The sequence below is a fragment of the Furipterus horrens genome, unplaced genomic scaffold (genome assembly GCF_987537825.1).
Source record: "Furipterus horrens unplaced genomic scaffold, mFurHor1.1.pri manual_scaffold_8, whole genome shotgun sequence".
In the NCBI taxonomy this organism is placed as follows: Eukaryota; Metazoa; Chordata; class Mammalia; order Chiroptera; family Furipteridae; genus Furipterus; species Furipterus horrens.
The window spans coordinates 60,784,742-60,808,977 of record NW_028327178.1 but is presented as its reverse complement, the minus strand read 5'-3'; the positions used below and the strand labels follow the sequence as shown (position 1 = coordinate 60,808,977).

Genomic DNA, 24,236 nt, shown 5'->3' with positions numbered 1-24,236 from the left:
ACCCACTAACTGGAACGCTCTTATTTCATAAATTGGTTTTAAGTGGCATCTACTCTCTTGCAGTTGGTGGCTTATGTATGCTAGAATACAGGCCACCTGCTGCCAAATCTTCCTCTCCTGCGAAAACTCAGAAATCCAGAATATCTAAGTACTAGCAACTATACCAATTAAAAAACAAAACAACACAAGACAAAGGCTAAGTTACATTCATAGGCTGTACATGGTCCATAGGCCACCAAGAGTTTGTGGTTGCTCCTCTAAAGAGACAATGTGTTGTCCATTCAGGGTCCCCACCCCCTAATACTATAATTACCATAATTAAAAAGACAAAAAACAAAAACAAATTAGGACAGATACTGCAGGGCTGAATATGAGAAAGGTTTTCTGCCTAAAAGTACCACATGTGCCCAGTTATGGAGGGCTCTTTTGCTTAATAAAACACTAGTTATGGTTAGCTAACATGGTGTCTACTGGGCCAATGGTCTGGAAGAAGGAAAAAAGACAGGGCAAAGGCAGATGATCTTTGCTCTTGTTACATTTTATTGGCATCACGCTCATCTCTTTACAGAAGAACTCAGTCCACACCCTAGAATGTAGACCTTTGGAAAAGAGGAAAGTGCTTTGTTAAGCAATCTACAGTGCAGGGGCAGATCCTAGGGAAGGTGCAGAACAGCCAGGGTTCCATACCAAAGTAGCAAGTTGATTAATAATGGGCAATACTGGGGAGTTGATTGGGAAAAGGAGAAAAATGTTTGCTAACCTAAGGATACCACAACCCTGAAAGGAGTGCCTTCTAGAACAAAGGTAAAAATCACTAGGACAGATCTGTTCCAGGAATTTCCTTTTCCTCTTACAAGTAAGATGCTGATCTAATGGGGACTTTCAAAGTGTGGAACAGGAAAAAAAAAAGGGTGGGGGAATAAATGAGAATTTTAACAACAGTCATCAATCTACTGCACACACCACTGTATTATGCAAATCAACCTGGAAAATTTAGATACAGAAGGGAACCAGACAGTTCTCCCCCTGGAGAGATGAAAAGCTTTTTGGCTCTTAAGTCTTTATTAAAAGGCATACTTAATTCTTGTGCCTACTGTACAGAATACTGCCTCTAGCTGAATTTCTGAATTCTGAGTTGCTAACACTGCAATCCAGACAGGGTTCAACCCTCCATCTTACACACCTGCATTACAGGACTTAAACACATAATCCAAGAATTTCTTACACTAATTTATACATTTTTAATTGGTTGCATATATTAACATGTACTATAAGATTCTTTTCTAAGAAGCATTACATAATAAATGGATACTGTAAAAAGATCTGATTAGTTAAAAGTAACAAGCATTAACAGATACATACAAAACTCAGCCTGATCAGACTGGGTGTGAGCCTGTAATGAAGCATGGGGCACCAGCCTTCCCAAGTGATAGCCTTCACAAGAGGGGGGTGGGGATGGGGTAAAAAGATCACAAGACCATTAAAAAATTCAGATAACTAGACAGATTAACCAGTAAACAGTTCTTTCTCCCTGGTGGACAAAAAGAATAAACTTCCAATGCCAACTCTACACCAGAACAATTTCTACAGCTGGCCCATCCTGCTGCCATATGAGGAACTGATGTAGTGGATGGGGGAGCCCTGGTGGAGCCATCACGTTCCTGGGCTGCTGGAGTCTGTCTGCTCGTGTCAGATCTGTATGTGGAGGGGTGAGTGAGTTTGGTGGGGTTTCTTTTGGCAGCTGGATATGAGAGATCACTTCATGTTTTGTCTGAAAGAGGAGAGGGGGTTTGTGTTGAAAGGCCTAAGTGTGTTCTTGGTTTGCAAAGGGCCCTGTGCTCTGCTCTCACTGCCCATTCAGCAACTGCAGCTTTCTGCGGAGGTTTTGGCTCGGTCGTTCTTGTCCAGTTTGATGGGTTCAGGAAATTCATTGTACAGCTCCACCTCCGTTTCCTGAGCAAGGAGAAAGACAAAATGGTTTGTTACTCAGTGCATGGAGAAATTCCTGTGGCACACTTCCACTCAGGCCTAGTGCGCAGGGAGTGGGGACAGACCTAGCAGTTTTAAAGGGAGGGCTCTGGCGGAAGGCATTCAACCCTCAAAGGCTGAGCAACAGGAAGAAAGGCACTGTGATGATTCCAGGACAATGTGAAGAGAAAATTCAGTAGGAAGAGCAGCAATCACTACTGAGCAGTAACGACAGAAGGTGACACATGGTCTGCATCAGATGCAATGTGGTGGCTTGGAGACCACAGCCAGCTCACAGCTGCTTTCAGTATGGTCCACATAGTCGCCAACACTTAAAAAAAAAGTCAGACTTTACATGGCCTGGATTTTTGGCAATTCTTAGTATTTCCACAAGGCAACAGTGAGCTGAAGATGAGTGCTAGGTGCCTCTCTGTCCCAAAACATTCCTCCGGTTCCCTATTTGCCACTCATTTTTCTGGACTTAGGGTCTATTTTCTTTTTAGTCAACAGTTTAGGAGAGTTTTGTTTCCAGATGCTGAACATTTAGAAACCAGCTGTGGATGAATTTTATCACCATCTGTAGTAAGAGATCACAGGAGATAGACTGTGGCAGTTTAGTGTGACTTTTGCTGAATTAACATTTTTCTAGTGAGGAGCAGATTGCTACTTCCTGTTGTAGGAAACAAGTTGTCACTTAAATACTGAGTACCTGTGTGTCAGGAGCTGTTCCAATATTTGCAGATTGAAGCAAATGTCTTTATTTATTAGAAGTTCTCTAGGAAGAATGATTCCATTCATAATAGCTATAGAAGTAAAAATCTCTAGGAATATTGTTTTTAAAAACTAGCCCCCCTTTTCCATATGACACCCCTAACCCTTGCTAACCATTTATCTACTACTTTCTATCTTAATAGAGTTGCCCATTTTGGGCATTTCATTTGATGGATATTTGTTCTGGTTATTTCCACTTTTTGGCTATTATGAATAATGCTGTTATGAACATTTTTGTACAAGCATTTGTGTAAACCTGTTTTAATTTCTCTTGGGTATACACTTAGGAGTAGAATTGTTGGGTCATATGATTACTCTTATGTTCAACTTTTTGAGGAACTGCTTGTTTTCCAAAGCAGCTGTCCCATTTTACATTCCCACGAGCACCTAGGAATACATTTCATATGAAAGGCAAAGGATCTGAAAAATTATAAAATCTTATTGGAGAATGTTACACAAGACCTAAATTAATAGCTGTTACTGACTGTTTGTATCCTTTCAAAATTCATATGTTGAAGTCCTAACCTCCCAGTGTGGCTATATTTGGATTAAGAAAATAATTAAGGTTCTAATGGAATCATAAAGGTTGGGACCTGATCTGACAGGGTTAGTGTATCCTTATAAGATACACCGGAGAGCTAGCAGTGTTCTGTCTCTCCCCACCCTCCTCACCCTCTGCATGTTCACGAAGAGCAAAGGCCATGTGAGGACATGGGGAGAAGGCAGCAGTCTGCAAGAGATGAGGAGAAACAGAATTTGCTGGCACCTTGATTATGGACTTCTGACTTCTAGAATTGAGAGAAATTAAAATATTATTGTTTAAGCCACCCAGTCTGTACTTCGTTATAGCTCCCAAAGGATACTAATACAATAGCTATAATGCAATTCCAATCAGAATTTCAATTAGCTTTTATTTTGGAGGAGGTTAAGGAAAGAAAAAGGTAGAACTAAAATAAAATTCTTAGTTTTAGTCTAAATGGAAGATGCACCAAAACAGCCAGTAAAAAAATATACATAGGCTCTGGCCAGGTGGCTCAGTTGACAGGCTGCGGTTTTGATCCTTGGTTGGGGCACATATGGAAGGCAATTGATATGATTGATATTTCTCTCTTATATGATTATTTCTGTGAGTCTAAAAATCAATAAACATACCCTCAGGTGAGGGTTTAAAACACACACACACACACACACACAGAAATAGTGAGGGGAGACTTGGTCAGATCATACTATAAAGATAGTTAAACTAAGATGGTCCAGGCAAGGAACAGTCACCAGATAAGACTGGGAAGACTGGAAATAGATCCCTATATACATGAATATTTAATATAACAGAGGTAATGTTTCAACCTGGTGGGGGAAATGGTTTATTTAACAACTAGTTAATAATACTTGAAATAACAGGCTATCCCTCTGAAAGAAAAAGGTGAGGCCTTATTTCCTACCATAAGCCAAAATAATATCAGCCGAATTAGACAGCACATTAGATATAGGAAACCCAGAAATTTAAAATGGCATACCTAACTAAAAAATCATTTTAAAAAAGATTTTATCTTTAGAGAGAGGGAAAGAGTGGGAGAGAAACATTGAAGTGTGAGAAAAATATTGACCAGTTGCCCCTCACACGCCTCCAACCAGGGACCCACCACGCAACCCAGGCATGTGCCCTGATTGGTAATTAAAGAGGCAACCCTTCAGTTTGGGGATGATGCCCAACCAACTGAGCCACACTAGTCAGGGCAAAATATTACTTTTTTTCTATGGCCAATGGATACATATATAAATATATGGCCACGACCAGACAGATCAGTTGGTTAGACTGTCATCCCAATACGCCAAGGTTGTAGGTTCTATTTCCCAGTCAGGGCACAGACAAGAATCAACCAAGAAATAAGTGGAACAACAAATCAATGTTTCTTTCTCTCTCTAAAAAATCAATTAAAACTTTGAACTAAGACAGCAGAGTTAGAAAATCACTTGCAGTACAGGTGAAGTTAATTTTAGTTCACAAAGCGCTCATGAGAACTGACAGGTGCTAACTATCTGCAGGAGAGCAAACACAAAGATTGGCAAAGTGTCAGCAGTTACAGAGGATGCCTAGCCCTTGTTGACCGGGGGATAAAAGAAAGAAAACTTGCATTGCTAGCGAAAAATAAAGTATTACTGCCCCTGGGGAAAGCAATCCGGTGTCATCTCTTAAAAATACACATACCTTTCAATCTAACAATCTCACCTCTGAGACTAGCTTGTAGAAATGAAAGCATTACAATAAGGCCATAGAGAGAACAATATTCCAAGAGAAAAACTCTAACGGTGATGGCAGTAAACTCCCCATACATATTTAGTTTTACATGTAATTAGGAAAAATACACTAGGTGTGAGGGTGGGTTAAAGGCAGAAGGAAAGGGGGAAAGCTAAAAGGACTGAAGTCTGCATCCTGGTCAGTTCCTTCCCATTGTATCAGTGTTTCTCAGTGGGGGTCTCCTGAAATTTTGGGTGAATCAATTCTTTGGGTAGGGCTGTCCCTTTTCATTATGCAACCCCTGGTGCATCCCCCAGTCCTGGGAAGAACCTATTCCAAATATCTCCAGGCCTACAGTTCCAGATGCCCTATCCCACTGAGAATTGCCATCTTCTATACACTGTTTCCTGGAGCGAGCAGAACTCACTTGGCCTTTTACAACCACTCTGTGCTCCCTTTGCATCCCCAAAGAGCACCTTACCTCTGACACCCCCTCAACCCGTGTCTGATTATCACAGACGACTGACAATGCCTTATAACTTGCCTTAACTCACTGGCTCTAACAGAGCTGCTAAATCCAAAAAGCCTTCAACTCACACATGCCTACAAGTACCTTTTTTGTCTGTGAACAACACAAGAAAGAAAATACAGGAAAAAAAAAATTTTTTTTTTAAAAATATGGAACGCTTCACGAATTTGCGTGTCATCCTTGCGCAGGGGCCATGCTAATCTTCTCTGTATCGTTCCAATTTTAGTATATGTGCTGCCGAAGCGAGCACAGGAAAATTTTATTCAATACAATTCCTAGAGCTTCTGGTTAACTTTCTGATGACAAAAGTAAGTCCTTCTCATTTAATATGTATAACCACTGTGCAAAGTTGGTATTCTCATTTTACAGATGAGGGGATGAAAGCTCATAATACGATTTTTTTAAAAGTAATCTGACCAGGGACCTCCTAATGGACTGATCTCCTTAGCATGCAAAGAAAATAAGAACATGCCCAAACAACGGCAGCCTCAGCTGAAGTCTTCACTGCCTCTGCATCATTCAGTTTATTCACCAACAAGTGGAATTTCTAAAAGCTTTAATAGAATGTGTCATTACCTTCCCAGATAACCATACAGGTTTTCTGGCTACATGGAAAAGAAAGTCAGCTAGAAAAGAAAATAATAAGAAGGAAAGCAGGTAGGGGCTGGGTCAATGGTCAATCACCACAGGGAGCCAGACAGCTTCCAGAGACCCACCTGTTTAAGTGCATTCCGTGCAATTGTCTGGAACGCCTGCTCCACGTTGATGGCCTCCTTGGCACTGGTTTCAAAGTAGGGAATGTTGTTTTTGCTGTAGCACCAGGCCTGTGCTCGTTTCGTGGCCACCTGGAAGAGGAAGCAGGGTGCATATGGGCTTGTATTAGAAGCAGCTAGCCAGGCGTGTAAACCAGCTGGAGCAGCAGCAGCGCAAGACCAACATGGTGCCAGAAGTAGTGACCAGGAGGGAGAACGAGACACAGGGTGATGCTGGCTATAGGGATCCAGTGACAACATGAGAGGTACTAGCTTTATACAAGATTGCACCATGCGCTAAGTATAAGCTAGTCATTCTTGGCTCAGGAGAGGTTTTGGAAATGTGTACTGACTATACAGTTTGTTCAAGGAATTTTTGTTGAAAAAGATGATCCTACAATAGAAGATTCTTATAGAAAGCAAGTTGAAATAGAGCACAAAAGTATATGTCTGAAATCTTGGATACTGCAGGAACAGAACAATTTATAGCAATGAGGGATTTGTACAAGAAAAATGGACAAGGCTTTGCATTAGTTTATTTCAGCACAGCACGGTCCACATTTAATGATTTGCAAGATCTGAGAGAACAGAGTCTTTGAGTTAAAGACAGTGATGATGTTCCAATGATTCTCGCTGGTAATAAGTGTGACTTGGAAGATCAAAGAGTCGTAGGAAAGGAACAAGGTCAAAATCTAGCAAGACAATGGAACAACTGTGCATTCTTAGAATCCTCTGCAAAATCAAAAATAAATGATGAGATCTTTTATGACCTAGTGTGGCAAATTAGCAGAAAAACTCTATTGCCTAGGAAGGCACGCAGAAAGTCATCATGTTAGCTGCTTTAATATACTAAATGCATTGTTGCTCTGGGCCAGGTCTGAAAAACTGTTGCCCTATTCAACTGTGCCAGCATTCCAACTTTGTTAAACTTACCAACATCTTAAATGGACTTTCCGTGACAGTACCGTTTAAGAGGCGGATGAAAGCTTCTACATCAGTTTGTACCTTCTAATCACTTTCCAGTTTCACAAGAGAGATTTTTACTTATATAATAGTCCTCGAGTATGCAGCTGGTAAGACCAGAAGCTATAATCCAGTATTACTAAGAGTCATTTTCATCCACCATTGTTGGACATGTATGAAAATGGTGCACTGTATGCTTTAACATGCCCCATACTTTGTATTGGAGAGTACAATAATGTAAATCCTAAAAGCACCACTATTTTAGCATAAAAAAGAAAGTCTAAAGAGCTCTTATACAGATTACTCTAGATAACTTTGCTTCTTTGATACTTGTAGCTTATTGTAATTTTTTTTAAAGAAAATCAAAGTCATTGTCATCGTATTGTATAAATAAACACTTTGAGTAACACAGCTATACAGGTTTTTTAATTTTTAAAAGACCTGTGGAGACAGTGATCTCTTTAAAATATGATAGTGCTTTCAGTATAATGTCTTAAAGATGTTGCCTTTAATATCTGTTGGGAAGGAAATATCCATATTTTTCAAATCTCATATGTTTCCTTTTATGTTTACATAGGGAACAGTGTTTGTCGTAGGTACAGTGGGGGCTTACAACAAGAAGTATATATTTTCGAACTATTAACAAAATATTAACAAATTGTTAATGACTTAACAACTTTGTAAAGCATTTTCAGGCTTCTCCAGCCATAGATTGTCACTATGAATCTCTTGCTTGCTCATGTGTAAGTGTATCTGCAATACCAAATATATAGATTTAGTATATAGTGACTATTTCACATGTGTAACGTTTTGGTTGAGATGTTAAATGGTGGATGAGTGCTGTGGATGTGAATGTGGGAGGTAATTTTAATCATGTGTAATTGCTCATAAGGCCTAAGTTGCAGTAACGATGGCTGTTTTAACAACCCAACAGGGAGCCACAGTATTTAAATTGACCAACCTAATGTTACAACTACTCAGACATTGTCAAATGTAAACTAAAAGCCTTAATTGGAGTGGTGCAATTTTGTATAACTTAGCATCAGTAGTTCAATAAATTTGGATTGCCATGCAAAGGCTTGCTTTATTTAAAAACAAACAAACAAAAAAAGAAGTAGCGAGCACTGACTCAATCCTTCCCAGGAAGAATTATCATCCCTAGTATACAGGTAGTGCAGGTGAAAAAACAAACTTCAGGGATAAGGGTATGCAGCTGGGAGGGGATAAGAGAGACCTGCAGACATGTCCAAGGTCACCCTGCTGGCTATGCTGAGCACAGGTAGGAGTCAAACCCAAAGCTCATTCTCTGTCTACAACCCATAGCTTTTGACCCTCAGCTACACATAAAAGTAGCTTGTGAAGAGAATTAACAAGCCAGCCCAGGAAGAAATGAATTGTCTCTCCTGGGACCTCAGAGGTCCTAGCACAGGAAATGCCTGACAGCTTGGTCTTGAGGTTTGCAATTTCTTCCCCACTACTGTTAATGTTACCTCACCTGCACCACACACCTAAGTGCCAAGGAATTATGCAGCTCTCCACAACACTCACATATCCTAATTCCTTCCCCTACCCCCAGTCCATTTTCAGGTATGAGACCAGGACTAAGTCACTTAGGAAGGGAAGAAAAAGAGATCAATGGTTGGAAACAAACCGAGCTATAATTAAGAAACAGTCTATGTTCTCAAGAGAAATGCAGTTGCAAGTAAACCAGAGTAATTTTACTCAAAGAAATCTTCTGCACCTATGAAGATCCAAGTGTTGGAGAGCACTTGAGATGACAAGATCTAATTCCCTCCATTCAGGTGCAAAAAGGGAACTAAAGCTCAGAAGGCAATGGCAACAGCCCAATGTCAGAGCCAGCTGGGGACAGCACAGGGACTTAAACTGGGTCACCTGGGCCCTGGTCCTTAGAGACTGCTGGCCTGAAGGGAGTCCACACTCCCACGTGCGCCCTCTAAAGCCATTCCAGGCTTCACACAGAACCCTTCAAATTCACATGGAAACTTAGAAGTAGGTGTCTCTCAAGGAGAGGAAAATAACAGCAGGACAGCTAGAAAGCCATTTTCCAGGCTCTTCCTGGGTATCATGCATGGCTTTCACGTGCACTGTTATCTGACCCCAGAGTGTTCTCATTCTATGACTGAAGATTCAAATTCTAAGAAATATTCCCAAGTTAAGGGTTCATGAGCCAGGCCTTAAATTTAGTTCTGCCTTTAAATACAAAAGGACCAAAATGCAAAATACCATAAGGAATCAAGTCAAATTGTTTCACTGTTACACACCAAGAGGGGTGGCCAGTACAGAGAGCACCACAGAATGGACTTGTTGCTTTGCTGGCATGACTTTAAAGGAACACCACTGCAGACATCACTGTCCCTGTTCTATCACAGGGGAAGCCAAAATAGTATGCCTTTACCAAGATACAGAGCAAGACTCTATTTCCAAAGGCTGAGCAGGTAACTCATTAGCTATCCATTCCACTACTCTCACCATGGGGGCACACACAGACATATTGAGTATTGGTCCTTAAGGCATGTGGCTTTATTATGCTAAATCAAAGCTAAAACAGCACCTGTCAACCCAAACTTAGCCGTCACTTTTAAAAGAAGGCCTTTTCTATGATTCAACATATATAACCTACATGAGTGTAGGTTTACAAGTATCCACATTTATAATCCCCACCAACTTCACCACTTACTTGTCTGTTTTCAAGGTCAATCTTGTTTCCCAACACCACGAAAGGAAAGTTTTCAGGATCCCGGGGACTGGCCTGGATGAGAAACTCATCTCTCCAACTATCAAGGGTTTTGAATGTGTTGGGGGCAGTCACATCAAATACCAGAACACAGCAGTCTGCACCTCTGTAGAAAGCCACACCAAGAGACTGGAACCGTTCCTGTCCTGCTGTGTCCCAGATCTGTGAGAGACAAAACATTTATTCCTTGGGATCAGAGCATGCCAGGGGAAATGAGATGGATTATGGGGCCAGTCAAAGAAAAGTGACTTCAGAATTCAGGAAACAGATATCACCATCAGAGTATCCAAAACAACCCTGACAAATAGCATGTGTCTATGAGAGGTGACACTGAGTATAAACTCAGAAAAATTTTAAATCTTAATCCAGGTGGTGATTGCATGGTAGATATTTATGTAAAATTCACACTATGAACAACATTTATGTATTCTGGAAACTTTCTGGGAGGGGGTGATGGATATATAGGGAGGTGATTTTTCACTCCCAACACAGTCATCCTTGATATATGACAATTGCATTGCCTTATTTTTTTCAACAGGCTGTAGGCTCTCCGTGTGACTAAATCCAATGCTTATGATGCAAGAGCCAGTGGGATCAACCCGCTTGAATCTTGTATTTGTCCAGAGGGACAACAGGAGGGTTGCTGTAGTCCTTCTGTTACCCCTCCGGGCCAATGAAGCACATCATGGTCCCACAGCACAGCAGCCACTTGGAACCTGCCCTGTTGGGGCTGACAGTCCTGATGCATTCATAATTCAATTTATTAAACACTGTTCAATCAGCCCCTGAAAGTATGTGGAGTCACACGACCATGGGAATTTCTTTAAGCCACACAACAGCAGGAAAAATTTTCCAACAGCACCATTTGAGAGGGAGAGAGGGAAGCAAGGAGAAAGAGAAGGAAGGAGGAAGGGAGGAATAGAGCAAGCTTCCCCTGTGCGTAAGGCAGCACTTAACCTGCACTAACCGCCTTTTAGATCTGCAACGGCCTGAAGGGAAACCACTGGATATTAAGGTTTCTTTCAGAGTTGCCTGTTGTCATCTGTCCAGTGCATACTATTATGGATTATTAACATTTTCTCCTGGTCTATGGTTTATTTTTTTAATTTTGGGAATCTTGTTAATCAGATGTTTTATTTTGTTTTGTTTTTTAAAATATGCTTTATTGATTATGCTGTTACAGTTGTCCCAATTTCTTTAGCCTTTCTTCCCCTCCACCCAGTGATAGCCCTCCCTCCACTAGTCCCCCACCCTTACTCCATGCCCACTGGTTGTGCATATAGTTCTTCTCAACATCTTCCTGTCTACTCCACTCCCTCCTACTATGCTTCTTAATTCCTGGACCATCTCCCTCCCTTTCACCCCTTCCCCCTCCCTGCTGACCTCCCCCCAATATGTTCCCCATACCTATAAATCTTTTTCCACTCTCGCTGCCAACTTAGTTTGCCTTTGATTCCCTAGCTTCTGTTGTTGGTTGTTGTAATACAGATTTCATTTTAATGTTCATAGTTTTGATCCTCTTTCTCCTAAACAAGTCCATTTAACATTTCATATAAGAGTGGTTTGGATCTGATGAACTCCTTCAGTTTTACTTTGTCCTGGAAGCACTTTCTCTGCCCTTCTATTCTGAATGACAGCTTCGCTGGATAGAGTAATCGTGGCTGTAGGTTTTTGCTTTTCATTATTTTGAATATTTCTTGTCAGTCCCTTCTTGCCTACAGAGTTCCTTTGAGAAAACATCTGTTAAGTCTTATTCGGACCCCTCTGTACATAATTCTCTTCTCTCTTGCTGCTTTTAAGATTCTATCTTTATCCTTAATTTTTGACAATCTGATTGCAATGTGTCTTGGTGTGGGGTTCTCCCTGGGTCCAGATTTTTTGGAACTCTCTGTGCTTCCTGGACCTGTAATTCTATCTCTTTCCCCAAATTAGGGAAGTTCTGCTTCACTATTATTATTTTTTTTTCTTGTATTTTATTTTTTAATTAAATTTTATTGTTTTTCCATCACAGTTGTCCCATCCCACCCCCCCCCCCCCACCTAGTCCACCCCTTCTCCAAGTCTTCCCCATGTTCATGGGCTATTCACAATAGTTTCTCCACTTGACCCCGCCCCCATTCACCCTTTCTCCCCCGCCTGCCCCCATAACTGTTTTTCTGCTCCTTGTTCAATTTTGTTCATTTGTGTTATTCACCAGTCTCCCCTATTAGGTGATATCATATAGTATTTTTCTTTCACTGCCTGGCATATTTCACTAAGCATAATTCTCTCGTTCCATCCATGTTGTCGCAAACGGTAGGAGTTCCTTCTTTCTTTCTGCTCCGTAGTATTCCATTGTGTAAATGTATCACAGTTTTTTTAACCCACTCATCTACAGATGGCACCTAGGCTGTTTCGAGCACTTGGTTACTGTAAAGAGTGCTGCTATGAACATAGGGGTGCACAGGTTCTTTTGAACTGGGGTTTCAGGATTTTTCGCCTATAGGCCTAGCACTGGAATAGCTGGTTCAAAAGGCAGTTACATTTTTAGTTTTTTGAGGTAATTCCATACTGTTTTCCATAGTGGCTGCACCAGTCTGCATTCCCACCAACACTACACTACGGTTCATGTTTTTCCACATACTCACCAGCACCTGTTGTTTGCTGATAACGGCCATTCTGACTGGTTGTAAAGTGGTATCTCATTGTGGTTTTTATTTGTGTCTCTCTTATAACTAGTGATGTTGAGCATTCTTTCATATGTCTATGAAAGACATAGTGTATCCTTTCATATGTGTATCCTCATTGGAGAAGTGTTTGTTCAGGTCCTTCAACCATTTTTTAATTGGGCTGTTTGTCTTCTTGGTGTTGAGATGTGTAAGTTCTTTATATATTTTAGAGATCAATCCCTTGTCTGAGGTATCATTGGCAAATATATTTTCCCGTATGATTGGTTCCCCTTTCATCCTGCTGATGTTTTCTTTTGCTGTGCAGAAATTCTTTAGTTTGATGTAGTCCCATTTGCTTATTCTTTCCTTTATTTCCCTTGCCTTAGGAGTTGTATTGGTGAAAATATTGCTACGTGGGATATCTGAAATTTTCCTGCCCTATGTTTTCTTCTAGGACTTTTATGGTGTCACAGCTTGCATTTAAGTCTTTGATACATCTTGAGTTTATTCTGGTGTGTGGTTTAAGTTGGGGATCTAGTTTCATTTTTTTGCACATCCCTGTCCAGTTCTCCCAGCACCATTTGTTAAAAAGGCTATTCTCACTCCATTTTATGTTCCTTCCCCCTTTATCGAATATTAGTTGACCATACAGACCTAGTTTTATTTCTAGGCTCTCTATTCTGTTCCATTGATCCCTGTGTCTGTTCTTATGCCAGTACCAGGCTGTCTTGATCACAGTGGCTTTGTAGTAGAGTTTGATGTCAGGTACTGTGATTCCTCCTACTGCGTTCTTCTGTCTCAAGATTGCTGTGGCTCTTCGGGGTCTCTTTTGGTTCCATGTAAGTTTTTGAAGTATTTGGTCTAGGTCTGTGAAATATGGCACTGGTATTTTAATAGGGATTGTGTTGAATCTATAGATTGCTTTAGGTAGTATGGACATTTTAATGATGTTGATTTTTCCATCCATGAACATGGTATATGCTTCCATTTATTTGTATCTTTCTTAATTTCTTTCTTCAGTGTTATGTAGTTTTCCAAGTACAGGTCTTTTACTTCCTTGGTAAAGTTTATTTCTAGGTACTTTATTTTTCTTGTTGGTATGGTAAGTGGGATTTTTCTTTTAGTTTCTATCTCTGAGATTTTATTGTTGGTGTACAGAAATGCCTTAGATTCCTGTATGTTTACTTTGTACCCTGCTATTTTACCAAATTCACTTATCATGTCAAGTAGTTTATTAATGGAGTCTATAGGGTTTTCTATGTACACTATCATGTCATCTGCAAATAATGAGTTTTACTTCTTCTTTTCCAATTTGGATGTCTTTTGTTTCTTTTTCTTGTCTGATTACTGTGGCTAAAACCTCCAACACTGTGTTGAATAGTAGTGGAGTGGACAATCTTGTCTCGTTCCTGATCTCAGGGGAATGCTTTCAATTTTTGTCCACTGAATATGATGTTGGCTTCAGTTTTCTCCTTTATTATGTTGAGGTATGCTCCCTCTAGTCCCATTTTGCTGAGTATTTTAATCATAAATGGGTGATGTACTTTATCAAATGTTTTTTCAGCATCTATAGATATGATCATGTGGTTTTTGTCTTTCATTTTGTTTATGTGGTGTATTACATTTATTGATTTGTGAATATTAAACCATCCTTGCATCCCTGAGATGAACCCACTTGATCATGGTGTATGATCTTTTTAATGTGTTGCTGGATCCTGTTTGCCAATATTTTGTTGAGGATGTTAGCATCTATGTACATCAGCAATATTGGCCTGTAGTTTTCTTTCTTGTTGTGTCTTGACCTGGTTTTGGTAATACAGGCTTCATAGAAAGGGTTTGGGAGTTTTCCCTCTTCTGGGATTTTTTGGAATAGTTTGAGAAGCATAGGCGTTAGTTCTTCCCTAAATGTTTTGTAAAATTCACCCGTGAAGCCATCCGGTCCAGGGCTTTTGTGTGCAGAAGTTTTTTGATTACTGTTTCAATTTCACTTTTTGTTATTGATCTGTTCAGGTTTTCTACTTCTTGATTCAGTTTTGGGAGATTATATATTTCCAGAAATTCATCCATTTCATCTAGGTTGTCAGTTTCTTGCCATACAGTTATTTGTAGTAATTTCTTACAATCCTTTGTACTTCTCTGACATTGGTTGTGATTTCTACTCTTTCCTTTCCGGTTTTGTTTATTTGGGTCTTCTCTCTTTTTTTTCTGATGAGCCTGGCTAAAGGCTTGTCAATTATGTTTATCTTTTAAAGAACCAGCTCCTACTATTATCTTTTGAGTTGTTTGTTTACTCTCTTAGTCATTTAATTCTGCTGATATTGATGATTTCCTTCCTTCTACTCGTCCTGGGCTTTGTTTGTTGTTGTTGTTCTAGTTGTTGTAGCTGTAGGGTTAGATATTTTATTTGGGATTCATCTATCCTTTTCAAGTAGGCCTGTATTGCTTCCTATGAACTTTCCTCTCAGGACTACTTTTGCTGTGTCCCATAGGTTTTGGGTTGTTGTGTGTTCATTATCATTAGTTTCCAGGAACTTCTTGATTTCTTCCTTGACGTCGTTGTTAACCCATTCATTATTTAATGTCATGTTATTCATTCTCCATGAGTTTGAATGTCTTTGACTTTTTCCTTGAGGTTAGTTTCTAGTTTAAAGGCATTGTGATTTGAGAAGATGCCTGATATAATTTCAATTTTCTTGAATTTGTTGAGGCTTGTTTTGTATCCTACCATGTGGTCTATCTTTGAAAATGTTCCATGTGCATTTGAAAAGAATGTATATTTTGCTTCTTTGGGGTGAAAAGTTCTATACACAGTAGTCCCTCTCTATATTGTGGTTCACTTATCATGGCCACACTGTATCGTGGGATTTTTAAAAATATTTATCACGGATTTTTCGCTATATTGCTGGATTTTGCAGTACTGTATACGTATGTTGTTAAAGTTACGTAGGTTTAAGAGTAAAATAAACATAAGGTTCCTACTTCACGAACTTCCACCTATCACGGGGAGGGGGGTGTATGTGTCTAGAACGTAATACCCCCGATAAGTGAGGGAATACTGTATATCAATTAAGTCCATTTGATCTAGTGTGTTGTTCAATGCCTAAATATCCTTGGTGTTTCTTTGCTTTCAAGATCTGCCCATTGATGACAGTGGGGTGTTAAAGTCCTCTACTATGAGTGTGTTGCTACTGATATCCTTCTTGTAGTCTTCTAGAATTTTCCTTATATATTGGGGGGCTCCTATGTTGGGTGCATATATATTTATAAGGGTTATATCTTCTTGAAGGATTATTCCATTCAGTATTATGAAATGCCCTTCTTTGTCTCTTTTTATGGCCTTTGCTGTGAAATCTGTTTTGTCTGATATAAGTATTGCTACCCCAGCTTTTTTCACATGTCCATTTGCCTGGAATATTTTTTTTCTATCCCTTCACTTTCAGTCTGTGTAAATCTTCTGTTTTGAGGTATGTCTGTTGTAGAAAGCATATATGTGGGTCATGTTTTCATATCCATTCTGCTACCCTATGTCTTTGTAATTCCCCTGGAGTTTGTGTAGTTTCCTTTGATTTTGTCAAGTTCATTCAGCTTCCTTATAACCATTGTTTTGAATTCCATGTCTGATATAGGCTGTTTGCTTCTGTGTCATCTAGCTCTCTTTCCGGGGATTTCTCTTTTCTTTTCATTGGAAGGTTGTTACTGTGTCTCCCCATGTTGGATGCTTCTTGTTTGTTTTCGTTTCTTGGATTTATCTGCTTGATTTCCTGCTTTCGTGGTATGAGATTCTGTATAGGACACCTGGGAGATTCAGTGGTGCAGTCTCTTTGATCTCCTGAGCTTGATGCTCTTGGGATGTCCTTTATGTCATTTGTTTAAGCTGTCCGGATATATTTCAGTTACTCTTTCGTGGAACCTTCCCTCTGGCTAGTTGATTGAGAGTCACTCTGCCCACCTTGTCTTGAGTCTTTTGTGGAGATGTTGTTAAAACATAAACACACAACCCAAGCAAGAAACCCACACCCTCAAAAATATCCCCCACCCACAATCACACTATCATTAGTAAAGGAGCCTGTATTAATATAGATGTAAAGAGGTTAAGACTATTACACTATATGAAAAACTGATAGAGTTGTTTTAACTGATAGAATGATTTTCTGAGAGGGAAGATGGTAGAATAATAGTATCAACAAGTAGGGTCAAGGCTATGCGAGACAGTAAATAGTATTTACACTGTATGCTGAAAAAGGGAGGGAAGAATGCAGAATGAAATGAGAAAGTGGAAGTGTATAGTATTAAGTTTATATAGCAATTATAGGCTATATACTTAGTGCGAGAGGAAGGATAAACAAATAAAAAATTAAAGAAGAAGAATAGGAGGGAGAGAAGGTAGGAAACAGATTAAAGAAAGATTTTTTTTTCCAGTACAACTTTTGGGTGCTGCCCTTCTTGTTCTGGATCCACCCCTGGTCAAAATTCCATGAGTTTCAAATAGTCTATCCCCACTTGTCCTGCGTGGCACCCTCCAGCATTCCTCAGGCTTGTCTAGCAACGCTGTTCTGCTGGCAAGCCAGTACGCAAACCCCTAGTCCGTGCCCAGCCTTGGGTCCTGTCTCTGCTCCTTCTCCAAAAAATTATGTGTAGCCTCCAAGCTGCAGCACCGGGCTGCATTCCTGGCTGGCAGCGCCTTATTGTACACCGGTGCATACCGCTTGTCTGTCTGGGGTCCCTACCAAGTCTAAATTTCCACCACAGCTTTCCTGTATGGGCCCCTCTCCATGGCTCAGTTCCATTTTTTTGTTTGGTGGAGCTGTGATGTGAGCACCCGCCTAGGGCGCAGGGTTGCCAGACCAGGCAGTCCCCACTTAAACTCAGTTCATACAGTTTCTCACAGTCCGGGCTGTTCGCTGTCTTCCTACAACTCCGTCTGTTTCAACGAAATCTTCGATGACTCCCTCCGGGACTTTGCTGGTCCTAGTACCTATTGCAGGGGGAAGTTTCTAAGCAAGTACTGGCTAAAGGGCTGGTCTGCAGCTGCCCCTTTCGGGTGTGGTGCGGCAGAGGTGCTGGGCTCAGGGGCCCAGCAGCTGTTTTGAGAGCGCAGGCCGAGCTTTCTGCCCTCTTTCACGCTGCTTCTACACCCTGTTCCCTGTTGCGCTATCTGAAATCTGCACTCATTCACTCCTCTCTGTGTTTGTACTCCAAGTACTTTTGCAATGGAGCAAGCAGACAACACTGCTACCTACTCTGCCGCCGTCTTCCTCACTCTCCCTTGCTTCATTATTTTTTCACAATTTTTCAATTTCTGCTTCTTTATCTTCTGGCAACCCTATGATTTGGATGTTGGCCCGCTTATAGCTGTCCCATAGGTTTCTGAGCCTTTCCTCATTTTTCTCACTTTTTGTTTCCTCTTTCTGCACTGGTCGACTGTTCCTTCCCTATGTTCCGATGTGTTGAATTGATCCCTGGTTTTCCTTCCCTCACCACTTGTTTCATATGTGTTTTAGTTCATTTCAGCAGGACTAGCCTTCATTTCTTCCCCATCTTGTTTAAAATCCACTTGCTGTTAGGTCTATAACCTTTCTTATAACCAGAGCTCTGAACTGTGCCTCAGAAAGATTTTCTATCTGCTGGTCTGATAGATCAGATATTTGCTGTCTGGTCAGCTGTGTGACTGAGATCTCTATCATGCTCCCTGCCATGCTAACAGTTTGTGTTTACCTTTGGTTTCTGGGCGAGGCTGTCACACCTCCTACCCTATAGGGGCTGGATCCTCGTGCACTCGTCACTACCAGGCAACTCTTCTCGCCACGCTGTGGCGCTTTGTGTGGGGTTGGCGGTCCAAGATGGATTCCTGCCGTTCACTCTCCACTGAGAGACCGGGAGCCTCCTCCTTCGTCCCCATGCCCTCCAGCCCTCACAGTCTGAGGTAATCACAAGCTGACAGGTTTGTCTGCAGCCAGTGGTGCTCCGCAGGCGCTTCTCGCCTCCCCTTAAATACAAGTGTCTGTGCTTACTGCCATCCTGCTGCCATACCCGCAGCTGCCGCCGCCAGCACAGCTTGACATCTCCACCCCAGCTTCGCCCCTCCTACCCATCTAGATGAGCACCACTTGTTTATAACTTTCTATGTTGGACTTCCATGTAGCTTTATTTTTTGGAACTTCTGGTTATTTCTGGTTTTGCGGTAGTTTTAGTCCTTCTCAGTTGTGGAGCAGATGGAGCGTGTCAGTCTAGGCCTCCATATTGGCTTTCCAGAAGTCCAGATGTTTTATTTAATCCGGTCTCCTACCAATCTTTACGACTTTTGCTTTCTCTAATTTTAAAACCTAAGGTAAAAAAACTCTCTATTTTCATATTTTAAAGTTTTCATTTTATATTTTTGCTATCCAGGTCTTGAGCCCTCTGGCTACTCCCCACCTAAATGGAAAGACACTGACCCAACGTTGTTGACTGTGTAACTCCTCCTCCCTTCCCTAGCCTTCTTCAAAGTCCACTCTCAATTCAGTGTCTAGCTAGTTGTGCCCTCTCCTGTGCCCTCTGCTCCCTTGATCTGTATATCTGTGACAATGTCATACCACTTAAATCACTATGGCTTCACAGTAAGTTAAGTTTAAATTTTTCATTTTAGTTGACTTCATTCTAATGTTTAATACTGATTGGTTTCTAACTTCTAGAACACCACAAATATAAAAATTCAACAACAGTCACTAATCTTCCTCTATACATTACACAGTTCCAATCCTAGTTTCCTTACACTAGTTTGGAAGTTATTAGGGTCATTAGTTCTAAAAATAGACATATGCATACTATTAAAATTTATTTTCTTACTTCAGACCTTCCCTTCTTCCTAAAGTACATCCTTTAAAATTTTCACTACTAGAACTTAATGATGCATACGTTCACTCTTGGAAGACATTTTCAGTATGAAGAGAATACTACGCTGACAGTTTCTTTGAGAATATAGTCTATTAACTGTTGAGTTCCATAGTTACTGTTGACAGTCAAAAGAAATGCAGAGCAATTCAAGATAATCTTTTCCTCTGGCTGCTTTCAAATGTGTCTTTTTTTCTTTTTCTTCTTCCCCATCATTATGATTCATGTAGATTTCTTTTTTATTTATCCTTTTTTGGAATTCAGTCTTCCAAAATCTGTGGATTGGTGCCATATCAGTTCCGGAAAATTCTCGGTAAATACTATCTTTGATCTATCCTCTTTCTTTTGAGATTGATTAAAAATAGATCCGGTCCTGGCTGGTGTGGCTCAGTTAGTTGGAGCATCCTCTGGTAAACTGAAAGGTGGTGGGTTCGATTCCCAGTCAGGGAACATGCCTAGGTTACAAATTCAGGCACATATAAGAGGCAGCTGATCAATGTTCTCTCTCTTACATGATGTTTCTTTCCTTCTCTCTCTCTCTCTCTCTCCCACCCTTCCCCTCTCTCTAAAAATCAATAAGCATGCCCTCAGGTGAGGATAAAAAACCAAAAAAAAAAAAAAAAAAAAAAAAAAAAAAAAAAAAAAAGGGTCTTAAAAAAATCATTAGACAGTCTGATCTACACAATGAATCCAGTTTTTGCTCCTCTTTCATATTTCCCACCATTCTTCTTGCTTTCAGTTCTCTTCTGGTGTATCTTATCTACTGCTAAGAATCTCTGAATTTCCAATTTTGTGGTTATTTTATTTCATTTTTAGGAGTTCTAATAACCTATGTGACTTATTAGTTTTTTTTCTCTGCAGATATATTAAATTGCTTTATTTCTTTCAAAAACAACAACAACAACAACACTCTGAAATCACCACTTCCACTGGTTCTTTCCTGCTTTCTTATTTGGATTATCTTTTATTGTAAGCTGCTAAAAGCTCTTGAATAATATATGAGGATTTCTCAAGATCTAGGATAATGATGATGCCTTTGTCCAGAGATGATGGTTTTCATTTACTTCTAGTCTTTTAAACTGGCTGCAAAAGGAGAAGGGCCAGCCTTTTGTTTCAGTCTCTCAGGAGCACATTCTCTTTCCCACTCTTCCCAGAATCCACCCAGTGCCCTGTGGTTCTCTAGATGGTGTTTACTCTGGAAGTATAGCACTCCAGGATCCCAGATTAGCAGTGTGTGTGGAACTCTAGTATAAATGGCCCCTAACCCTGAAGGGGCCAGACTCTGACTTCAGAATCAGCCCACATGACTAGCAAAACCACAGCTTGGTTCTCCCAGGTCTGTTTCTCCTGGTATAGGAAGCAGCATACACATGTAAAATCTTCAGGTGGTATTTTACCCCTAGCACCTAAAGTTATTCCATTCCTTCCTGCCTTTTATTGCTGTTGAGAACTCATCCATTTAATTGTTGTTCTTTTATAAGTAATCTGCCTTTTCTCTTTAGTTGTTCTTATGATTTTGCTTTTTGGTGTTCTGCAGTTTGGAGTTTTCTTCAAGGTAATCTACTCATCTCTTACAGTTTGCTCTTTTCTTCAACTCCCTTTAATCTGCAGTGTACCTGTTCATTTCATTTATTTTAGTGACTATTTTTTCTATTTCTTGAAGTTCTAACTTTTCCATATCCTCATTTTTTTTTAACAGTATCTCTTTTGATTATGGTTTCAAATTCCTTTTACAAAAATCTCTAGTCATTGTGAACATATTCTGTGGTACATTACTTCCCCATGTGGCTATGAGCTTATCTTCTGCCCATGGGTTATAAGTGTCCCTACAGGATAATCTTATTTTTGTTTTTTCCAGGAGTGGCAGGGTTTATTTTAAGTTCTTCCAGACAAGGATTTCTGTGCAGAGTTTAAATTCAGAATACGCATATGAGCATAGTGGGACTGAGATTCTTCAAAAAGGATGCAAAGCCCCAAGCCTATACTTACTTCACACACAAACTTTGTCACTTTCTTTGGTCGAGGTATTCGGTCCTGTTTTTTTATATCTTTCCAAGGTCCTAAACAAGTATGTGTGTGTGCAAGTGTGTCCAAGGCATTCCTCAGTTCTAGTTCCCCCACTTTGTGCAGTCACATCTCTTATCTCTGCAATTGATAAAACTCAAATCTTTGTTATAAATTTGCAAATCACCATGGCAGGAGCCCCTCAGTTTATCACTAACTTTCAGTTCCCTTTTCTTTCCTATAATCTGGAAATATCTTTTTCTCAAGCTTGGCTTCTTTAAACGTTAGTTACATTTTGAACATTTCTATGTGTCTATGTGTGTGTGTGGGTGGGAAGGGGTGGGGGTCAGGATGGGAGATCCAGAATAACTGTGTCCTGAATGTGTGAGTCAAGAAAAGTGTGAGGTCATTTCCCTCTGTGAGCATGTCACAGATGGAGATTAACATATGTAAAAACTTCTACCTGTAACCTGTATCATTCAAACATTTCAGTGAATCTGGTGCTAGCTAGGACTACATGGAATAAGAATTGTTAGAGACTTAGTCACTCAGGGATGTCATTTTAATATGGAAAGGTGCATATGTGACAGAGGCCTCGCTGGAAGCAGAGTCATGTGCACATTATTTGGAAGAAATGGCCGGAATGAAGAACATTTTGTTGCTAGAATGTGAAGGCTTTCAAAACGCCATATAAGGAGTCTGTGTTTTATTCTAACTGTTGAAAGGAAAGCCCCTGAAATACTAAGCTGATACATGAAAAAACAAAAAAACATTGGCTTAACAGACACACAACTTTGGTGGCTACAGATAAGCTAGATTAAAAGAAGCCAGAAAAACAGTGAAACTATTTAATGATTGCTGTAAGAACCTAGGAGAGACACAAAGGTCTTGTTTGTTTGTTTGTTTTTTACCTAAAGCACTTGGCAAGGGTATTAAGAAAAGTAAATTAAACATTCTGGAGACATAAGTAAGGACCTGTAGGTTGCTAAATTTAGCAAACACAACAAAACAAACAGAAAACAGAAAGTACTGGTAAATTTTTATTATGTGTCATGCTATATTTAGAACTTACTTGATTTGATGTCTTGTATTTTATCTGGCGATTCTACCTATAGCCAACTATCCATGAAAATAACAGTGAGATTTGAAGAAGAGGGAGGGAAAATGCATAAACATGAAAGAAAGGGTTTGGACTCAAAGAGCTAACAAGGCTTGGTTAGCCAAGTTGAGACGTGTGCTTACCTGCATTGTAACTAATCTGTCATCCACCATCACCTCCTTTGTCAGAAAGTCTGCTCCTATTGTGGCTTTGTATTGATTACTGAATTTCTTGTTCACATACTGGTTCATGAGTGATGTCTTACCAACTCTGAAATTGAAGAAAACCCGCAAGTATAAATCAACTAAGGGAATGAAACTGATTCTGATACTTGCAACTCTGAAGGGACCTGCCTGTTGTGAGGAATGAGGAACTGAACTCACAACAGAGGGCAGACAGCAAAATTCCTAGCATTATTCATTTGAGGTTATAATTTCTCTTGGGATAAAAACACAGTGTACACATGTGAGCTAGATGTTAAAAGCTGCTTGTAAGTTTTGGTATAGGAAAGTCACTAGGTAGACCTTTTTTTTTTCCTTCCAGAAAAATGCCTGCAAATACTCTAAAACATCCCTGCTGTCTTGGGTCTTTCCCCATGTATAGTGGTTGCTAATAAGTCCAAGAAAGAAACAGCAAGAGAAACCCACTGGCTTCAGGAGATAAATACAAAATTCAGCCAACTTGCTTCTTCAAAGTTTCAAATTTAAAACAAAAAAAGCACCAGTATTCCACCACACCAAAATCTACCTCAAAGTATGCTCCTCCAGAGATGTTTTTCAGTAAGAGAATTAAAACAAGAGATAATGTGTGATTTTTCTGGTGATGAGGTTAGTTCTGGGCAGGCTGAATATAATGCAAAAAGCCTTCGGCATGGCCAATAACATCACTTTTCTTTCCCACAAAGGAGCACACTCATTTTCATATGCAGATGACCTGAAAGTACAGATATAGCCTAAGGCAGAGTTCTCTAACAAAGGCCACCTGAATCAGCTTCCAGGGAAGCGGTTGGGAAATCTATAATTTAACAAGGGCCTGGTAATTCTTTTCCAGTAAGTATGGATAACACAGGCCTAAAAGCAGTACCCAACAACAAACCAGAATCACTAGAAGAGTGGGTGTATGTGAGTGAGTGGGAGAGAGAAGGAGGGATGGAAGGAAAAAGTGAGAGAGAATGAAAGTAAGCAGTGCCAACTAGGTTTAGCCCACTGGTCTGGGCAAATGCTAACTTTTAAAAGGCTCCTCAGGTGATTTATAAAACAGGGAGGGTAGAAAAATCACTACATTTTTAAAGGAAGGGCAGAGATCTTTGGAATGGGGAGGTACGCCTGCATTTATTATTATTATTTTATTTTTTAAAATATGTAGCTTTCATAGGTCACTTCAGAAGCCAAATCTAAAAAGCCTCCCACAGAATCTTAGCAGCTACTGAAGAGTTTATGGCAGATCTCAGATCAAAACCTAGTTCTCTAGTCCCAGGCTCTTTCAAATATAGACCTAAAACAGGCATACCAATAGGAGAATACTGCACAACATACCTCAAACCCACATCTGATAGGCACAATGCCAACAGTAACAAGTCTATATATACAGGAGTCACTCAACTAACCAGCTTCGAAAAAAGGGATTCCATGAAAGGACA

The 24,236-nt window shown here is 40.1% G+C and overlaps 1 protein-coding gene, 1 non-coding gene and 1 pseudogene across 2 annotated transcripts in view; 1 reads left to right on the top strand and 2 right to left on the bottom strand.

Moving 5' to 3' along the window:
• Positions 1–517: 517 nt before the first annotated feature.
• LOC150003019 (ras-related protein Rab-7a) overlaps positions 518–24,236 on the bottom strand; it is a 114,221-nt gene continuing 90,502 nt past the window's right edge. Inside the window, exons 3-6 of the mRNA XM_090285941.1 lie at positions 22,741–22,867; positions 9,921–10,139; positions 6,224–6,352; positions 518–1,953 (exon numbers count right to left, since the gene is read on the bottom strand). Of these exons, the coding sequence (XP_090142067.1) occupies positions 1,858–1,953; positions 6,224–6,352; positions 9,921–10,139; positions 22,741–22,867 (571 nt within the window). The 3' untranslated portion in view covers positions 518–1,857. The remainder of the gene's footprint in view (positions 1,954–6,223; positions 6,353–9,920; positions 10,140–22,740; positions 22,868–24,236) is intronic.
• On the bottom strand, positions 5,651–5,757 carry LOC150003023 (U6 spliceosomal RNA). Its single transcript, XR_016512909.1, has one exon. It is a non-coding gene; the product is annotated as a U6 spliceosomal RNA (small nuclear RNA).
• On the top strand, positions 6,445–7,104 carry LOC150003022 (ras-related protein Rap-1b pseudogene; annotated as a pseudogene).